The sequence below is a fragment of the Aricia agestis genome, chromosome 5, assembly GCF_905147365.1.
Source record: "Aricia agestis chromosome 5, ilAriAges1.1, whole genome shotgun sequence".
Classification (NCBI taxonomy): domain Eukaryota; kingdom Metazoa; phylum Arthropoda; class Insecta; order Lepidoptera; family Lycaenidae; genus Aricia; species Aricia agestis.
In genome coordinates, this window is record NC_056410.1 from 18,486,852 (window position 1) to 18,502,592 (window position 15,741).

Genomic DNA, 15,741 nt, shown 5'->3' on the forward strand with positions numbered 1-15,741 from the left:
GAGCCGGCCCATTCGTGCCGAAGCATGGCTCTCCGGCCACTTGCGTTTCAAAAGAAAGTGTTTGAGCGCGTTGAAGTCTTTTATACCGAAGTCTCAGAAACTTCCTTTTAAGCAGCATTTTATGTTGATCCTCTTTCTCTACATCATGAGTATACAATTTTAACATAAAGTAAAATCAAATCCATACTTCCATACTAATATTATGAATGCGAAAGTGTGTCTGTCTGTCTGTCTGTCTGTTACCTCTTCACGCCCTAACCGCTGAAACGATTTTGCTGGGTATGGAGATACTTAGAGTCCCGAAAAAGGACATAGGATACATTCTATCCCGTAAAAATGTAGAGTTTCCGCGCGATAATTTTTGCGCAACAGAGTTGCAGGCGTCATCTATTGCAAAATAAAATCCTTTTTCCTGTTAATTTAGAGCACTACGCTTCTACACGATAGGTAAAATCAAATCGTGACACCAGCAGATCATCTTGAACCAAATACATATTAGCATCGCCAACGGATAGATTATGTGCCAATATGTAAACCATTAAACAAACACCACTCTCGGCTTAGCCAAATATTTGAGCCAACGAAATCGAAAGGAGTCGTCAGGACAATGTTGCTATTTAATCAATGATCAACTAGAAGCGTCCTTCGACTTTGCACGTGGACATATATTTTGTACGTCCTGCACGTAAGGCAGAGTTTCTTGACAAAACAATGCGAAAAATCATAGATTCTATAAACAAAGTGCTTTACATATGTAATGTTACAAGGAAAACATTTTTTATTTTGTATAATGCCGAAGGGGGGGAGGGAAAGGGAGACATTTACAACAAAGCAACTTGGTTAAGGCGTTGTAGAAGGCGCCCGTAACTCCGTTGTACCAAAATGAGTTTCCCGTGGGAACCGCAATTTTTTCCGGGATAAAAAGTATCCTATGTCCTTCATCGGGAAACCAAGTATCTCCCTACCAAACTATAGCAAAATAGGTTCAGTGGTTAGGACTTTAAGAGGTAACAGACAGACAGACCGACTGACACACTTTCGCATTAATAGTATAGTAATAACGCCTCCGTGGTCTAGTGGTATAGAGCGCGGCTCTTGACTCGGAGGTCGTGGGTTCGATTCCCGCGTTGGAAACATGTTATTTCCAAGTTTGGTTAGGACAATGCAGGCTGATCACCTGATTGTCTGACAAGTAAGATGATCCATGCGTCGGATGGGCATGTAAAAAGTCGGTCCTGCGCCTGATCTCTCGCCAGTCGTGTCGGTCGTCCGTCCCACTGGGTTATGAGAGTAAAGGAATAGAGAGTGCTCTTGTGTACTGCGCACACACTTGGTCACTATAAAAATTACTCCTGCGTAGCTGGCCTGGTTTCAATGAAACCGGCCACCGTCACCGAAACCGGTGTGGGAGCTATTATTATTATTATAGTAATATGGATGCAGAAAACCTACTTACAACTAAAATATAGAGTTTTATGATGTACACTTGATACTTTCGCTGTAACACGCAACAATGGAGTTGTTTTAATTCTCACACATTTTTAACCCATAAAAGCAACCTTAACACATATAAATATGAAGCAAATCTTTCCTATTACAATACAATGAAACAATTCTCACTCGTTAACGATTCCACATATCAACCCATTCAAAAAACCACCTGGCAACAATATACCCATTCATACATACCAATAGCTGATCAATAATCATGTCATATTATTCCAGAATAAATCTGTCAAGTTGAGTGGTTATAAATGGTTATATCGCTACTAATAATATAAATGCGAACGTGTCTGTCTGTCTGTTACCTCTTTACCGCTGAACTGATTTTGATGAAGGGTATGGACATACTTTGAGTCCCGGGAAAGGGCATAGGATACTTTTTACGCCGGGAAATGTACGGTTCCTGCGCGATTAACGAATTCCTGCGCAACGGAGTTGCGGGTATCAACCATTACTTTATATAGGACGCTACAATGTTTTTAGTGTAATGTTATTCATATCATGGACTGTGGTTTATTATACTCCTGATTATAAGTGGCCTTGGGAATAATTTGCATGCACTGGATGCAAAGCATATCAATTCATGCAATAAAGCCTCTAAGTCTCTATTATACAGACATAGCAGCGCTTGTCGGCTTGGTGACTGCTATACAAAGGACAGTCAATTTGATCGTCCTTCTTAGGCTTAATAATCTTTAAACGTGATAATGTTTATTTATAAAACGAGACATCAAACGAGAAGATGGAATACCTGATGGTAACTAAATTTTTTTTATTTTTTTATTTAAGCTACCACCATGGACATTAATTGCAATATTTGTTAAGCTACACGTATAGTTCTCCAGTGTGGCAGTAACGTTTCTAGTCGCTGAAATCCCTACTTTCCTTAGTATCTCGACGAAACACAACATTTTTGTCGGTTTTCGTGGCAGTTTTTGTGAGTTTGTGGTGTTTATCTGGTACTAAAGTACGCCTCCTCCACATTTAAAGACGAACAGTACCTAAAGTTCCTTTATGACACCTTCGCTTATATTGGCGAATAGAGCTATGACCAAATCCGCAAATTTTACTATCAATGTTTCGGCGGCTTTTTCATACATTCCGACATGATAATCGGTCATCCACAATCATAATATGTGTCAGCTCTGAGACGCTTATTGGAGACAATGTTGACGAATAGAGCTACGACCAACTTCGGAATAAGCTGAGCGTCATATCGTTGACAGGGTTCATAATAGTATTAACTCCCGTTTCGTCGACTTAAACTCCGGATAAATCTATGTTCTGTATTAACTCCCGTTTCGTTTTCAATGTTCCGGCGGCTTTTTCATTCTTTCCGACACGATAATGATAATCGGTCATCCACAATCAGACGACACGGGTTACGCAAGCAGGTGTGCCCGCTAAGTCCGTGTCAGGCTCGGGCACCTCGTCATTAACACGGAATTTTGAGGAGAAAGCGCAATTTCCTATCTGCGTCGTGATTTTCACGAGAAACATAATACGCGCCGCCGAGAATCGAATCTCCTTTCCCTGCAGTTTCGCCACACGGACCTTGGGAGTTTCATAAGAAATGATTTAAATCCGATATATTGACCTGAATCGATTTAAAATAGTTAATATCGCGTCGAATATCGTAAAATATCGTCTGTGACGTAAAAAGTCGTGTCGTAGACGCCTTACAAAATAGCAGTGGCGACATAATGATAAAGGAGTTAACTAAAATTGCTAATTTAACGCAAAATTCGGCGCCAAAATTTGTGATTATTGGCGCAATCTTGTGTCGAACATAATCGATTGAGTTCCATAATCAACAATATATTTTTGATAAGCCAAAAAAATCAAGTAACCCGTGTGCAATCAATCCTACCTTCTGTGCTATACACCGGAATAAGATTATATTTTTAAAACACTAGGCAATACCTAAAAGTAAATGCCTGAGGTTAAGGAATTTGTCAATCTTTATGTGTCCATGCTATTCTTCTATAATTATTTATATGTATATAAATCCATTTATTTTATCGTTAATCCTTTGTGTTTCATTACCAAGAATGCACCATCACCCCAGTATAAGGTTGGTTTGTAGAGAATGCAACAAGGAATTTAGCCCACCTCTGTGAATTGCATAAAGTGTAAATAAATAAATCTAAATTCTCTATTAAAAAAGAAATTTGTTTTTTTTTAATACAAGGCAATACTAAAAATGGCTGAGATAATCAAATTAGATCATACCATGTATTTCGTCATACATAAAGTACATACCTTCTTGTGGTTCCAGAGCACGTTGACGGAGGGCTTGCCGCGGCGGAAGTCGCTCTGGTCGATGACGTCGTCGTGGATGAGCGACGCCGAGTGGATCATCTCGCTGATCATGGACACCTGCCGCTGGGATTGGAGCAGCGCACTGTGGAATTTACGAAACATCTAATATATAAAATTATCGTGTCACAGTGTTTCAAGTGCGCGAACTCTTCCAAAACGGTTCAACCAATTTTAATGAAATTTTGTATGTACATTCGTTAGGCCTGACAATAGGTTTTTATCTACTTTTTAGGGTTCCGTACCCAAAAGGTTAAAAACGGAACCATATTACTGAGACTTCGATGTCTGTCTGTATGTCTGTCCGTCTGTCTTTCCGTCTGTTTGTCTGTCTGTCTCCAGGCTGAACTCAATAACCGCTATGGCTAGACTTCTAAAATTTTCATAGATTGTGTGTTTCTGTTGCCGCTATAACAACAAATACTAAGAACAAAATAAAATTAATATTTAAGGGGGGCTCACATACAAAAACACAATTTTTGACCCATTTTTCCTTTATAATATAATTACAATTGAAGACAAAAGTGTATGAAGTGGGTACTGGGTAGTTAACAATTTGAAAACTGACGTTTTTTTTGTTACTAGAAGCTTTAGGACCGGAAAATTATTGGAAATAAAAAATGTGGATTCTATGCATAGCTAGATATATTAGCTAGATGACGAAATAAATAAGTTACAAGGTTTGTTCAAATTATAAAGGAAAAAATGAGTAATAATTGTCCTTATGTTATAAAATGTTGGTTATGTGGTTCTTCCACTCACGTCTTCCAATATTATATCTCAATCAATCAATATGATATGGAATTAATAAAATATAATAATACGTAGGTCGGCTCTAACATAGATGCAGTGGGTTGATCGTGCCCGGAAATTTGCCTGAGCGGGGAGTGGAGCACCATGGCGTTTTAGCGGATAGACCCTACGTAAAAGTAACACATACCTCAGCCAATGTCCCCAATCCGCCGGGAATGCGGATAGCGATGGGGAAATCCCCATGTAAAAGCAAAGGCTTTTACATGGGGATTTTTTTTAATTTGAATATAAACGATACAAAGTTATTTGTATCGTTTATATTCAAATTAAAACAATAATATTAAACTAGACAGTTGACCCCATATTTTTGCATCATATTATAGTATTTTGTCTGTCTGTCGTGTCACGTGTGTTATGTAATGCGGGCTCTACACTCGCGGCGCGAAAGCCCGCGAAGGCCGCAAACCACGAGTGTGGAGGGTTTCGCAGCTTCGTATTTGCGCTTTGCGGCTTCGTATTTGTACGGATCGTGTTCACGGCGCGTAGTATCCGCGAATCGCGGCCGCAATTCGCGCCGCGAGTGTAGAGCTCGCATAACAAAATTGTGTCCCAATTTTCAAACTTTTAAACTAATCTTTACCAACTTCACATTTTGTCTGAATTGACACCTCGTGAAATCAAATCTGCGAATTCTTTATAAACCAACATCGGTCTTCTGACGCTACTCTACAGACAATATTAGACAAAGTTAAACATTTCATTATTGATATTCAACAAAGTTGATACATCTCCTATAATTAGAAAACGTTGTCAGAAAATTATAGCAGGATCTTCCTTCCAACTATTAGAAGAAGACATTTTAAATAACAAAAAAGTCGTCCAAGTGCAAGTCGGACTTGTGCACGACTTGTTTGAAATATTGAGTTTTTGCTGTATGGGAACCCTACTTTAATATATTTTATTTTTAATATTTTTTATGAAATAAGGAGGCAAACGAGCAAACGGGTCACCTGATAGAAAGCAACTTCCGTCGCCCATGGACACTCGATAGGGATGGGAAGGGAAGGGAATAGGGGAGGGTAGGAAAGGGAATAGGGTAGGGGATTGGGCCTCCGGTAAACTCACTCACTCGGCGAAACACAGAGTTGAAATTTGTGAAAGTTTCAACTCTCTTGCTATCATGGTTTTTTAAGATACAGGCAATAGTTAATTATATTCCCCTTTTTACCCTTTGGGTATTGCCTTGAAATACTTTCAGGAAAATCCTTTTAAACTTAACCTATATAACAAAACACATTACACAAGTTTACAAATCGATTGTTACAGCGATGATACATAATCGCAATACATAATCATGACGCTATGATTCCCCACTATGTATAATTTATATATCATTAATATACCACACGCGCCTACCGATATCGCATCCATGCCACGTTCGAGATAAAATATTCTACAAGACTACTCTGTAGAATCCGCGCGTGTAGACAATGACAATCCTAGGGGATTTCAGAGACTTAAGGAGGAAAAATATTGTACAAGTACGAGTCGGACTCGCTCCGTTTCCGTATATTTTTGCTCTATTATATACCATAATAGAGCAAAAATAGGCAAAAAATGTGTTTTTATATGGGAGCGCCCCTTAATTATTTACTTTATTTTAATTTTAATATCAATTATTTAAGTATAAATATACAATTGATTATTTTGTGAACATTTCAAATGGCTACATGTTGCTGTTGTTGTAAAAAAAAACACGTTTTTTTGTATGGGAGAATACGCTTAAATATTTAATTTATTTTGTTTTTAATATTTGTTGTTATAGCGGCAACAGATATACTTACACAAACTGTGATAATTTCATGAGTTTAGCTATAGCGGTTCTTGAGGTACAGCCTGAAGACAGACAGACCGACAGACATCGAAGTCTTAGTAATAGGGTCCCGTTTTTACCCTTTGGGTACGGAACCCTAAAAACGAGTGAGTAATGGTTATAACATGTGGATTGACCCGGTACCGCATCCAATATTCAAGATGGGTACCAACAGACGTCATAATGTAGTACGCCCTGCTATATTAAGATTTGTCTAGACTCTCTAGAGTCTAGGCTCTAGACACAACTACTTTAAACTCTTAATTACTAATACTATGCTAGAGCTATGTTTTCGGGCTGTGGGAGTCCCAGTCTCACTGCCTCACTCAGAGACGAACATTAAATACTTAATTGTCATTAAATGAAGATTTTGACATCAACCCCATACATTATCTGTCAAACTCTTCATTAACGGCCATTCCCAATATTTGATCTATCTCTGGTTTTGCCCTACTAGAGATAGTAATAGCTCACAATTGACATAAAATATATGTCTCTAATGTCTAATGTGAGCTATTCCTATCCCTAGTAGGGCCAAACCAGAGATAGATCAAATATTGGGAACCACCGTAAATTGAAGCTCAATCGTCATTAAGCGGGGAATTGACTACCGGGCCGCCCGCTACGGGCCGCCCGTCACGGGCAGGTCTGTCGCATGTCTGCTCATCAATTCCTAGGTACGGGCACAGACATGCCCGTTGGCCCGTGCCCGCAGCCTGCCCACGAGATCGCATTTTTCCCGCGCGGGCACGGGCAAGTCTGTACATGAATGGTCGCGACGGGCGGCCCGTCGTCATTCGCGCCTTGGAGAGCGATTGGAGTGCACTTAAAATATTATTTTAAAACATATTATTGTAAACAATACAAATACTAAACTTAGGAATGAAGGCACAAAACAATTTTGACATTCGTTTATTTCCATTTACCGGTCGTATCCTTGTTTGTAGAAAGTTAAAAGCAAGGATTACATGAACACCGATCTACGTAATGCCGCTAATACAGTGAACTTATTGAAAAATCCAAAGAAATCAATGCCGATGCTGATCTATCATTTGTTACAAAGAAGATCGAGTCCATGAGTCCACGACCGAGCTGCAGCCCTCTATCTATTCGACTGACTTGCCTGTTCTGTGTGTGTTCAATAGGGGCAAGCGCCAGACTTGTGCCAGACCGGGCGGCCCGCAGGCAGCCCGGTAGTGAATTCCCCGCTTTAAATGTCTCTGAGTGCGGTCGTCAGTCTCGCAGGTTATTCAGATTTTGCCATGTTAGTATTACTATACACGCGTGACGATTTAACACTATATTAAAAAAAATCTCCACAGCCGAACATATAACCTCCTCCTTTTTGGAAGTCGGTTAAAAAAACTAACTGAGATCTGTTTTCAGGAAATGCCCTTCTGGTTCCGTTAGCATGCCCATAGGATGCGTCGTTCTAATTCAATTTGTACCAAATTTTTAGGACCATTATTTGTTTTGACACAATTATTTTCAAGGTCACGTTTATAAGGTCTTTAGGGTATTACATTACGTCTTCCACCGCTTATTTAACCGTAAAATTAAATACCGCTTTTAAATGCGCGCTCGCAATAGTTACAAAATATAAAAATTACATCAGAATCGTTTATTGATGATTCGCTTTTGAATCTTTTATATGGGTCGATGTGTGCTTTATGTAATATTATCCATTAAAATAAACAGCTTATTCATATTAGACATTATTAGACAAGTTGTATAATAAAATTTAATAATCCTTAATCTGTTGCGCACACTTTTCCTAAATATCTTCTTATTTATAAAATTCTCGTGTCACAATGTTAGTTACCGTACTCCTCCGAAACGGCTTTATTGATTTTTATCAAATATTATATGCATATTCAGTGGGTCTGACATCGGCTACTGGCTACTTTTTATATTGATAAGTGCATTTGTCGAGTAAATTATAGTAAATTATTACAACTCCAGACTGACAGCGACCATTGTTTGTGCGACGGGATAGCGATGGACGTTGCCATGGTGCTATACTTATTTAGTAACTTCAGTAAAATACTATGGGCGAAATACTTTATATGGCAAAAGTTAAAACAGCGTAAAAACAGCTAGTATTTTTGTATATTTAACAATCTTTATGTAGTTAAAGAAACAAAATGAAACCTGTTCCTTGTAGAGAGTTCACTGTGAAAGCAGCAGTGCTGAAAGACCAAAATTTTTTTTCACTTTTGTATGGGGAAACTCGTGACGATCGAGCCCTTGCCCATACAAAAGTGAAAAAAAATTTAGGTCTTTCAGCACTGCTACTTTCACAATGAACTCTCTACAAGGTACACGTACACACCCTGCAGTATTATCACTTAGTTTTGACCCTGTATTTACGTTACGTCTACTCTTATTTATTAAAAAATATTGCACCTTTACACTTGCCTTAAACCTTCATGGCTTTACGAGCAGGCAAAGCTTGACCACAGTCAAAATGCGAAAAGAATGAAACCCTTACAGACGTTAGGGGCAAACTAACACATTTTTTGTTATTTACTTGTCACTTAACACTTTGTCTAATTAACTCTTGATGGTGGTCTTAATAATGTAGGTATGCTAAGTTATAATTTTAGTTTGCGTAGTTGGATAACGCTGTCGATTCTGACGAGACAGGAGATACATTGGTGGGAATGTGAAGTGGGCCTAAGAACGTATAAAAACTTGAGAGGTGTCAAGGGACACCCGAATGGAACGAAGAAACGAAATTAACTGGCTTGATTTCTATGAGAGAGAGAGAGACAGACAGAGAAACAAGCGCACGCCGCACGGCTTACAACTATAGCAAAAAGTGTCCTTAATTTTTTCCGTTTCGTTCCCTTTCGCAACGCGCGATAAGGAACTTCGTTCCAAAAATTGCTATGTCATCAATACTCACCTGTTTTCACCGTATACATGGTAGTTGACCGCTTTCGCCATGAGTATGGCAACCATCGGCCTGAGCGCCTTGCCCTGGCCGTCGAAGTAGTATGTAGCTATGGTGTTCAGTTCTGGTTGGTTTGTGTTGCGCCTCAGCTCCTGTTGGCCAAAAAGACTAAAATTGAGTTTGAATCTAATCGACAAGTGGCAGGCTTTAGTTTGGCGTTGGGTAAAATATTATAGTGACTAACGCTTCACACCTAACGTTTTATCGTAACGATATACATCGTAACTGTGTTAGCCGAGCTATCGTAACAATTATTATACAACTAGCTGTGCCCCGCGGTGTTACCCGCGATTTAAGTGATATATATTTTAAAAGACTATGAAAAGTACCAATAATAGGGTCAAAACGGGACGACACATTGTTCTATAACGGTTTATGGTAGTGATGATGATTAAGATGAAGGTAATTTGTATAGTAGCATATGCTTTCCGCTCTTAAAACAACGTCAAAACTCCCAAACTTGTATCTATAAAGAATCAGGAGTTCTCTCAGCACCTTCCGAACCATGGTATATCTTAGTGCAAAATCTTACTTGTTGGTAGCATATGCTTAGAATACTGCTCACGAAACCGAAGTCATTTCCATATAAATTTTGAGGAGTTCCCTCGATTACTTATGGATCTCTTCATCAGGTCACCACTTTTATGAATGTGGTACCAAACTGAAATGATAACCTATACAGCAAAAGAAAATTTTTGGAAATCGATTCACAAACGGCGGAGTAATCGTTGAAGATAAAAAAACGAACATAACACCTCTTCCATTTCGAAAATCGGTTAAAATTGTAGCCTATGTGTTATTCTGATGTATAAGCTATATTATTGTAAAGTTTCATTAAAATCCGTTCAGTAGTTTTTGCGTGAAAGAGTAACAAACATCCATACATCCACACATCCATACATCCAAACAAACTTTCGCCTTTATAATATTAGTAGTAAGTATAGTAAGTATAGTAGTATTTAGTAGGATATGATAGTTCCACTGACCCCATAAATCGTTACACTGAAACGTTATTTGTAGAGGATATCATTCTAAACCACAGACATAGATCAAGATAGATACCGCATGCCGCTCCATTCGTATGAAAACGAGCGTGCCACTTTTTTACTACCTACTGTGACGTACCGAATGATATGAAACGCGTCCATTATCAATGCCAACGTTTCTATTAGAATTTCTACAGCTCAATACGGCACTTTTAGGCATTTAGGCATTTTTAAAATTCCGATTGACGTCCGATTCCGATAGGAGACTAAAGAAAAGACTTTAGAAAGACGAGCATTGCTCGTCGTTTGGGAACGCGATATGGCACGCGAAGTACATACACATGCGGTATCTATCTTGATCTATGTCTGTATTCGAAACTAATTTAATGACACTACCTACACAATATCATCGCATTACCGTGTGATTTCATATCAATATAGCACACAATCACTTGTTACACTAGAAATTAAGTTTATAAATATCGTTCAACTAGGCTATTATGAAAGCTAAAATAGCTTAGGTAGATAAATATGGTCATATCTTCTCTTATATATAAAAATGGATTTTCAAATGTGTTAGTCGCGCTAAAACTCGAAAACGGCTGAACAGGTTGGGCTGATTTTAGTCTTAAAATATTCGTAGAAGTCCAGGGAAGGTTTTAAAGTGACACGAAGTTCACCGGGACAGCGGGTCAACAATAATTATATTATTATAATATAATTATTGTTGATATTATACGTTTATTTTAGTTACATGTTCATGTGCTAAACAGATAGCACATGAAAAATATGCACATGATAGTTTAACACAGGTAAAACCAAGATCTTCCCCCGAATACTGAGCACCACATCTATGAATCATAAATTAACAATCAGCTCACAAGATACTTATATCAGATCATGTCAACGGAAAATGTCGTAAAGGTATCTCAAGGATAATATTCAGTGTTGCCAAGAATCGTAATATAAGGTGCTCCTGATTTAAAGATCGCGATATCGTATGCATAAGGTATGAGTAGGATTTACTTAAAATAAACCTATTATTTTAAGTAAAAAAGTAAAATTAACGAATTATGTAAAAAAAAAGTATTTTTTTTACATAAGTCGTTAAAATAAAGCCAAGTACTCAAAATGTGTTCGCTAGTTTTAATAACGAAGTCAGAATTCAGACGCCATGACATGTAGCGATGCGTATGTCAAATCCCATACATTTTTGTTACCAATTTTGACTAAGAACTCTGGTTATTTTGAACTGTACAGTTCAATTACTACGTGTGTAGACTTAGACGTAATATTAATTAATTAATAAATTACGCAATTAGTGATTTATTTTCTTCACGTTTATTAGCATTTGTAGGTGCTATCAATTTAACGCAGAACCATGTTGAATGCAAATGCGATCCGACATCAGTCTAGTAGTTCATATGTAAAGAATAACAATTAATCTTTTCATCATCAACACATTTGCATTTGGAATAAATCACTTTGCACGATTATGTCACCTCGAAATCTAGAAGTCGTTAAAAAGTCGTCGTCGAAAAATACACAACCGTCGATAATGTTCAGTAAAATAAATTAAGATTACACTAGGCGTATGATCTGTTTTTTAACCTATATGAAAGAGTGTGATATTCTTTTTCTTTACGAACATGAACCCAGTGGATTTTTCCCCATTATATGTACTTGCTTCCACTTTGTAAGTCTTTAAAGTAAAAAATTAAAGATCTTATTTATTTACCTTATTCCTCAACAAAGAAGGACGTCCTTTTCCTTCGCATTATTCTTAAAAAAACTAAAATACGCTCTTTCCTATCGAACTTTAACCTTATAAATCTCAACAAAAACATAATTTTACAACACTGCGTTAAATTCGATACGGCAAATAATGCATTTCAAAACACCATAGACAACCTTTATGGGTTACGACACCTCAGTTATTTACTAATTTGTACCTTTTGGGTTCCTCATGATGACTTGCAGTCGTGGGCTAGTCAATGTCGCGATGTGCTAACCACGCTAAATATTACACTGTCATAATGCACTGAGAAGGCCAGACAAATAGGTTAAGTCCCTTACAGGCTAGTCATGATTCGGGGAAGGTTTTGTTCCGAGGCAAAATAAAACGTAATGACTAGCTAGTCCGGAAAATTTTGTTTTGCCAATATACGTCATTTTGGGTTTGAAAATTAATAGAAGCGCATTCGTACGTTAAAAATTAAAAGTGAACTAAAGCAGAATCAAGCAGTTTGGGAGAAGGTTGTCATTAACCGTTTGACAAACACCGGGACACGAAAATTTTGTATACAAGGTTTTTATTATGGCAAAATGTAGTTTCCGCACAATATTTGGTTTGTTACCTCCTCGCTATATTATATACATAAAATCTAGTGTTAATTACTTTCGATCAGTTATCATTTAGTACTAAACCCAGCGTAGGATATAATTTATAATACGTGTTGCAATTTCCAGGTGTTTATAGTTTTAATTTCAGCTATATCACGTATTTACTCCAGTTTTAGTTCTTCAATACTGTTCATTAAGGTATATAAGAAATTTTCTTCATTTACGGCCGCCTTAAAATTTTCCCTTATCGTAATAAAATTCACTAGGCGTTTTATACAAGGTGTAACAAAACTAAGTTATAATACTTTAGTGTGTGTATGTGTTCCTTGTAAAGAGTTCACTGTGAAAGTAGCAGCGCTGAAATACCTTTTTTTTTCACTTTCGTATGGGGAGACTCGTGACGCTGGGGCGCTTGCCCATACAAAAGAGAAAAAAAAATTGGTCTATCAGCGCTGCTACTTTCACAGACAATTCTTTACAAAGAACACGTACACACCCTAAAGTACTATCACTTAGTTTTGTTACATCCCGTATACTCCTGATTTACCCAAACATTATTTCGGATTGTCTTACAAAGCATTCGTTAATATTTTTTTATGAAATAAGGGGGCAAACGAGCAAACGGGTCACCTGATGGAAAGCAACTTCCGTCGCCCATGGACACTCGCAGCATCAGAAGAGCTGCAGGTGCGTTGCCGGCCTTTTAAGAGGGAATAGGGTAATAGGGAAAGGTAGGGATGGAAAGGGAACGGAATAAGGGAAGGGAATAGGGTAGGGGATTGGGCCTCCGGTAAACTCACTCACTCAGCGAAACACAGCGCAAGCGCTGTTTCACGCCGGTTTTCTGTGAGGACGTGGTATTTCTCCGGTCGAGCCAGCCCATTCATGCCGAATCATGGCTCTCCCACGCCTAAAATTTAGGGAGATCGCAGACGACACACTTTTACACGATCGCACAAGTCTGTCGTCTGCGATCTCCCTTAAGCAGCAGTTTTGTAACTACGACGAAACTACAATACACACGAATTATTTAGTCAAAATGTCTCTAGACAAGATTTAATAACATCGAAGCGTTTGTGTTATAGCATGCCAGACCACTGTTATACCTAAACTATTTTAATTATGTACAAACATAGACTGATAAAATCCTTCTTATTCGCTTTGCCGTATTCAAATAATGAATGGAAATCTTCCTCATTACTGCTAATTAAACGTTAGACAATACTCCATGGGCAGCGGGCAGGGAAGAAAGTGTTATAGCAAGGTCATCGCTCGGGTTTCGCGCGGTTTCACGACTTTCCTAACGCAAGACGTGGCGGTATAACCACCGTAGTCAAGGTCTGCGGATTACGAGTTCAACGTTCAATGCCACACAGTTTAATAATTATAAATATCATAAAATGTATATTTTGCATTTATTATTGGTACGAAGTTCCTTATCGCGCGTTCGGCGTAAAGGAGGCTAGACAGAACGATATTTGAGCTCGAGACTTTTTATTAGCACCTGCATAGTAGGAGCAGAGGGCGTTGATAGTGTTCCTGTGCGTCAACTAGATGGCGTTTTTTGAGAATAAACAGCGACTCGTTATTAATATTCCTATGCGTCAATAGTTGGCGTTTTTTATATATATTTTTTGTGTATATAATACGTAGACAGGTTTTTTGAACATAAGAAATAACTTCGTTCCATTCGGGTGTCTCTTGACACCTCTCAAGTTTTATGATACTGGTTGTCCCCGATAGACATTGTTTTGGGTAGACTATGAAGTTGACAAAACTAAAAACTTCATAATACACAAATTCGAGTTGGATATTTAAATTGAGACTGGAGATGGAAGCCAGTGCTGCAGCACTGGTCTTTATCAAAATGTATGGCTTTTTAGTGTGGTATTCTCCACAACTACATTATTATTTGACAGTTTATAAGCATTCTAATTTTTCAAAGTTAAAGCTTATTTACAGGTACTTACATTGTAATATTTGTCATAGTATCAAATCTCAAGAGGCCGGGTGCCATCGAAATTCTCATACATACGTAATACCAAAATCATTTTCTCATACGAAAATATTCAACATGTTTGAGTTATTTTTCAGCTTAAAATAGTTATTACCTAAGTTCCTGCAAAAAGTTTACTACAAAATATTCAAACACTAAAAAATATTTTTTAGTGTTTAAATATTTTGTAGTAAATTTACTACTAAATATTTAAACACCAAAAACATATAGTAAAACGCTAAAAAATATATAAATAAGTAGTAAATTTACTACAAAGTATTTAAATACGAAAAAATATTTTTTAGTGTTTAAATATTTTGTAGTAAATTTTTGTGCAGGAACTCAGGTAATTACTATTTTAAGCTGAAAAATCACTCAAACATGTTAAATATTTTCGTATGAGAAAATGATTTTGGTATTACGTATGTATGAGAATTTCGATGGCACCCGGCCTCTTAAAGCCCAATATTCTGTATGCTTACAAACAAAATGCATAGCAGCAACGATAGATGTGCATACTACGCAATTTACACAGGGTCAATAGCCCTGGATCCCTGAAATTAAACCCATTAAATACCGCAACGTCCTGAACTCTAGCGATTTACAATCAGCCGCACATTAAGGAAATTATAAACCGCCAATTTCCAATTCTAATTATGCCTTAGATATTTTAATTGTAATATTATTCTAAATTGTACTTCGATCGTTTGGATGTTATTTTTGCGCACGCGCAGTGTTAGTATGATTTATCGCTGTTTTGGCGTATTTGTTACAACTCGTGTTAGGTACAAATAATCGCGAAAACATCGATTTTTATCATCGACATTTATGTGTTAAGTAGCCAGTACACAACGGCCCATGATGGCCCACTGCTGCAGGTTACACATTGCGCGCCACGCCTGAAAATCGTCCGCCATCATACACCATTACCCCGTCTACACAATGGCTTGATGGTGGGCCAGCATGGTCCATTGTGAGGAGGCACCTTTGAGAATCGGCATTCAATAATGCG

The 15,741-nt window shown here is 37.7% G+C and overlaps 1 protein-coding gene across 1 annotated transcript in view; it reads right to left on the reverse strand.

Annotated features, from left to right (window-relative positions):
- LOC121726914 (all trans-polyprenyl-diphosphate synthase PDSS1) overlaps positions 1-15,741 on the reverse strand; it is a 78,457-nt gene that overhangs the window by 32,107 nt on the left and 30,609 nt on the right. Inside the window, exons 3-4 of the mRNA XM_042114559.1 lie at positions 9,357-9,496; positions 3,766-3,907 (exon numbers count right to left, since the gene is read on the reverse strand). Coding sequence (XP_041970493.1) covers positions 3,766-3,907; positions 9,357-9,496 — 282 coding nt within the window. The remainder of the gene's footprint in view (positions 1-3,765; positions 3,908-9,356; positions 9,497-15,741) is intronic.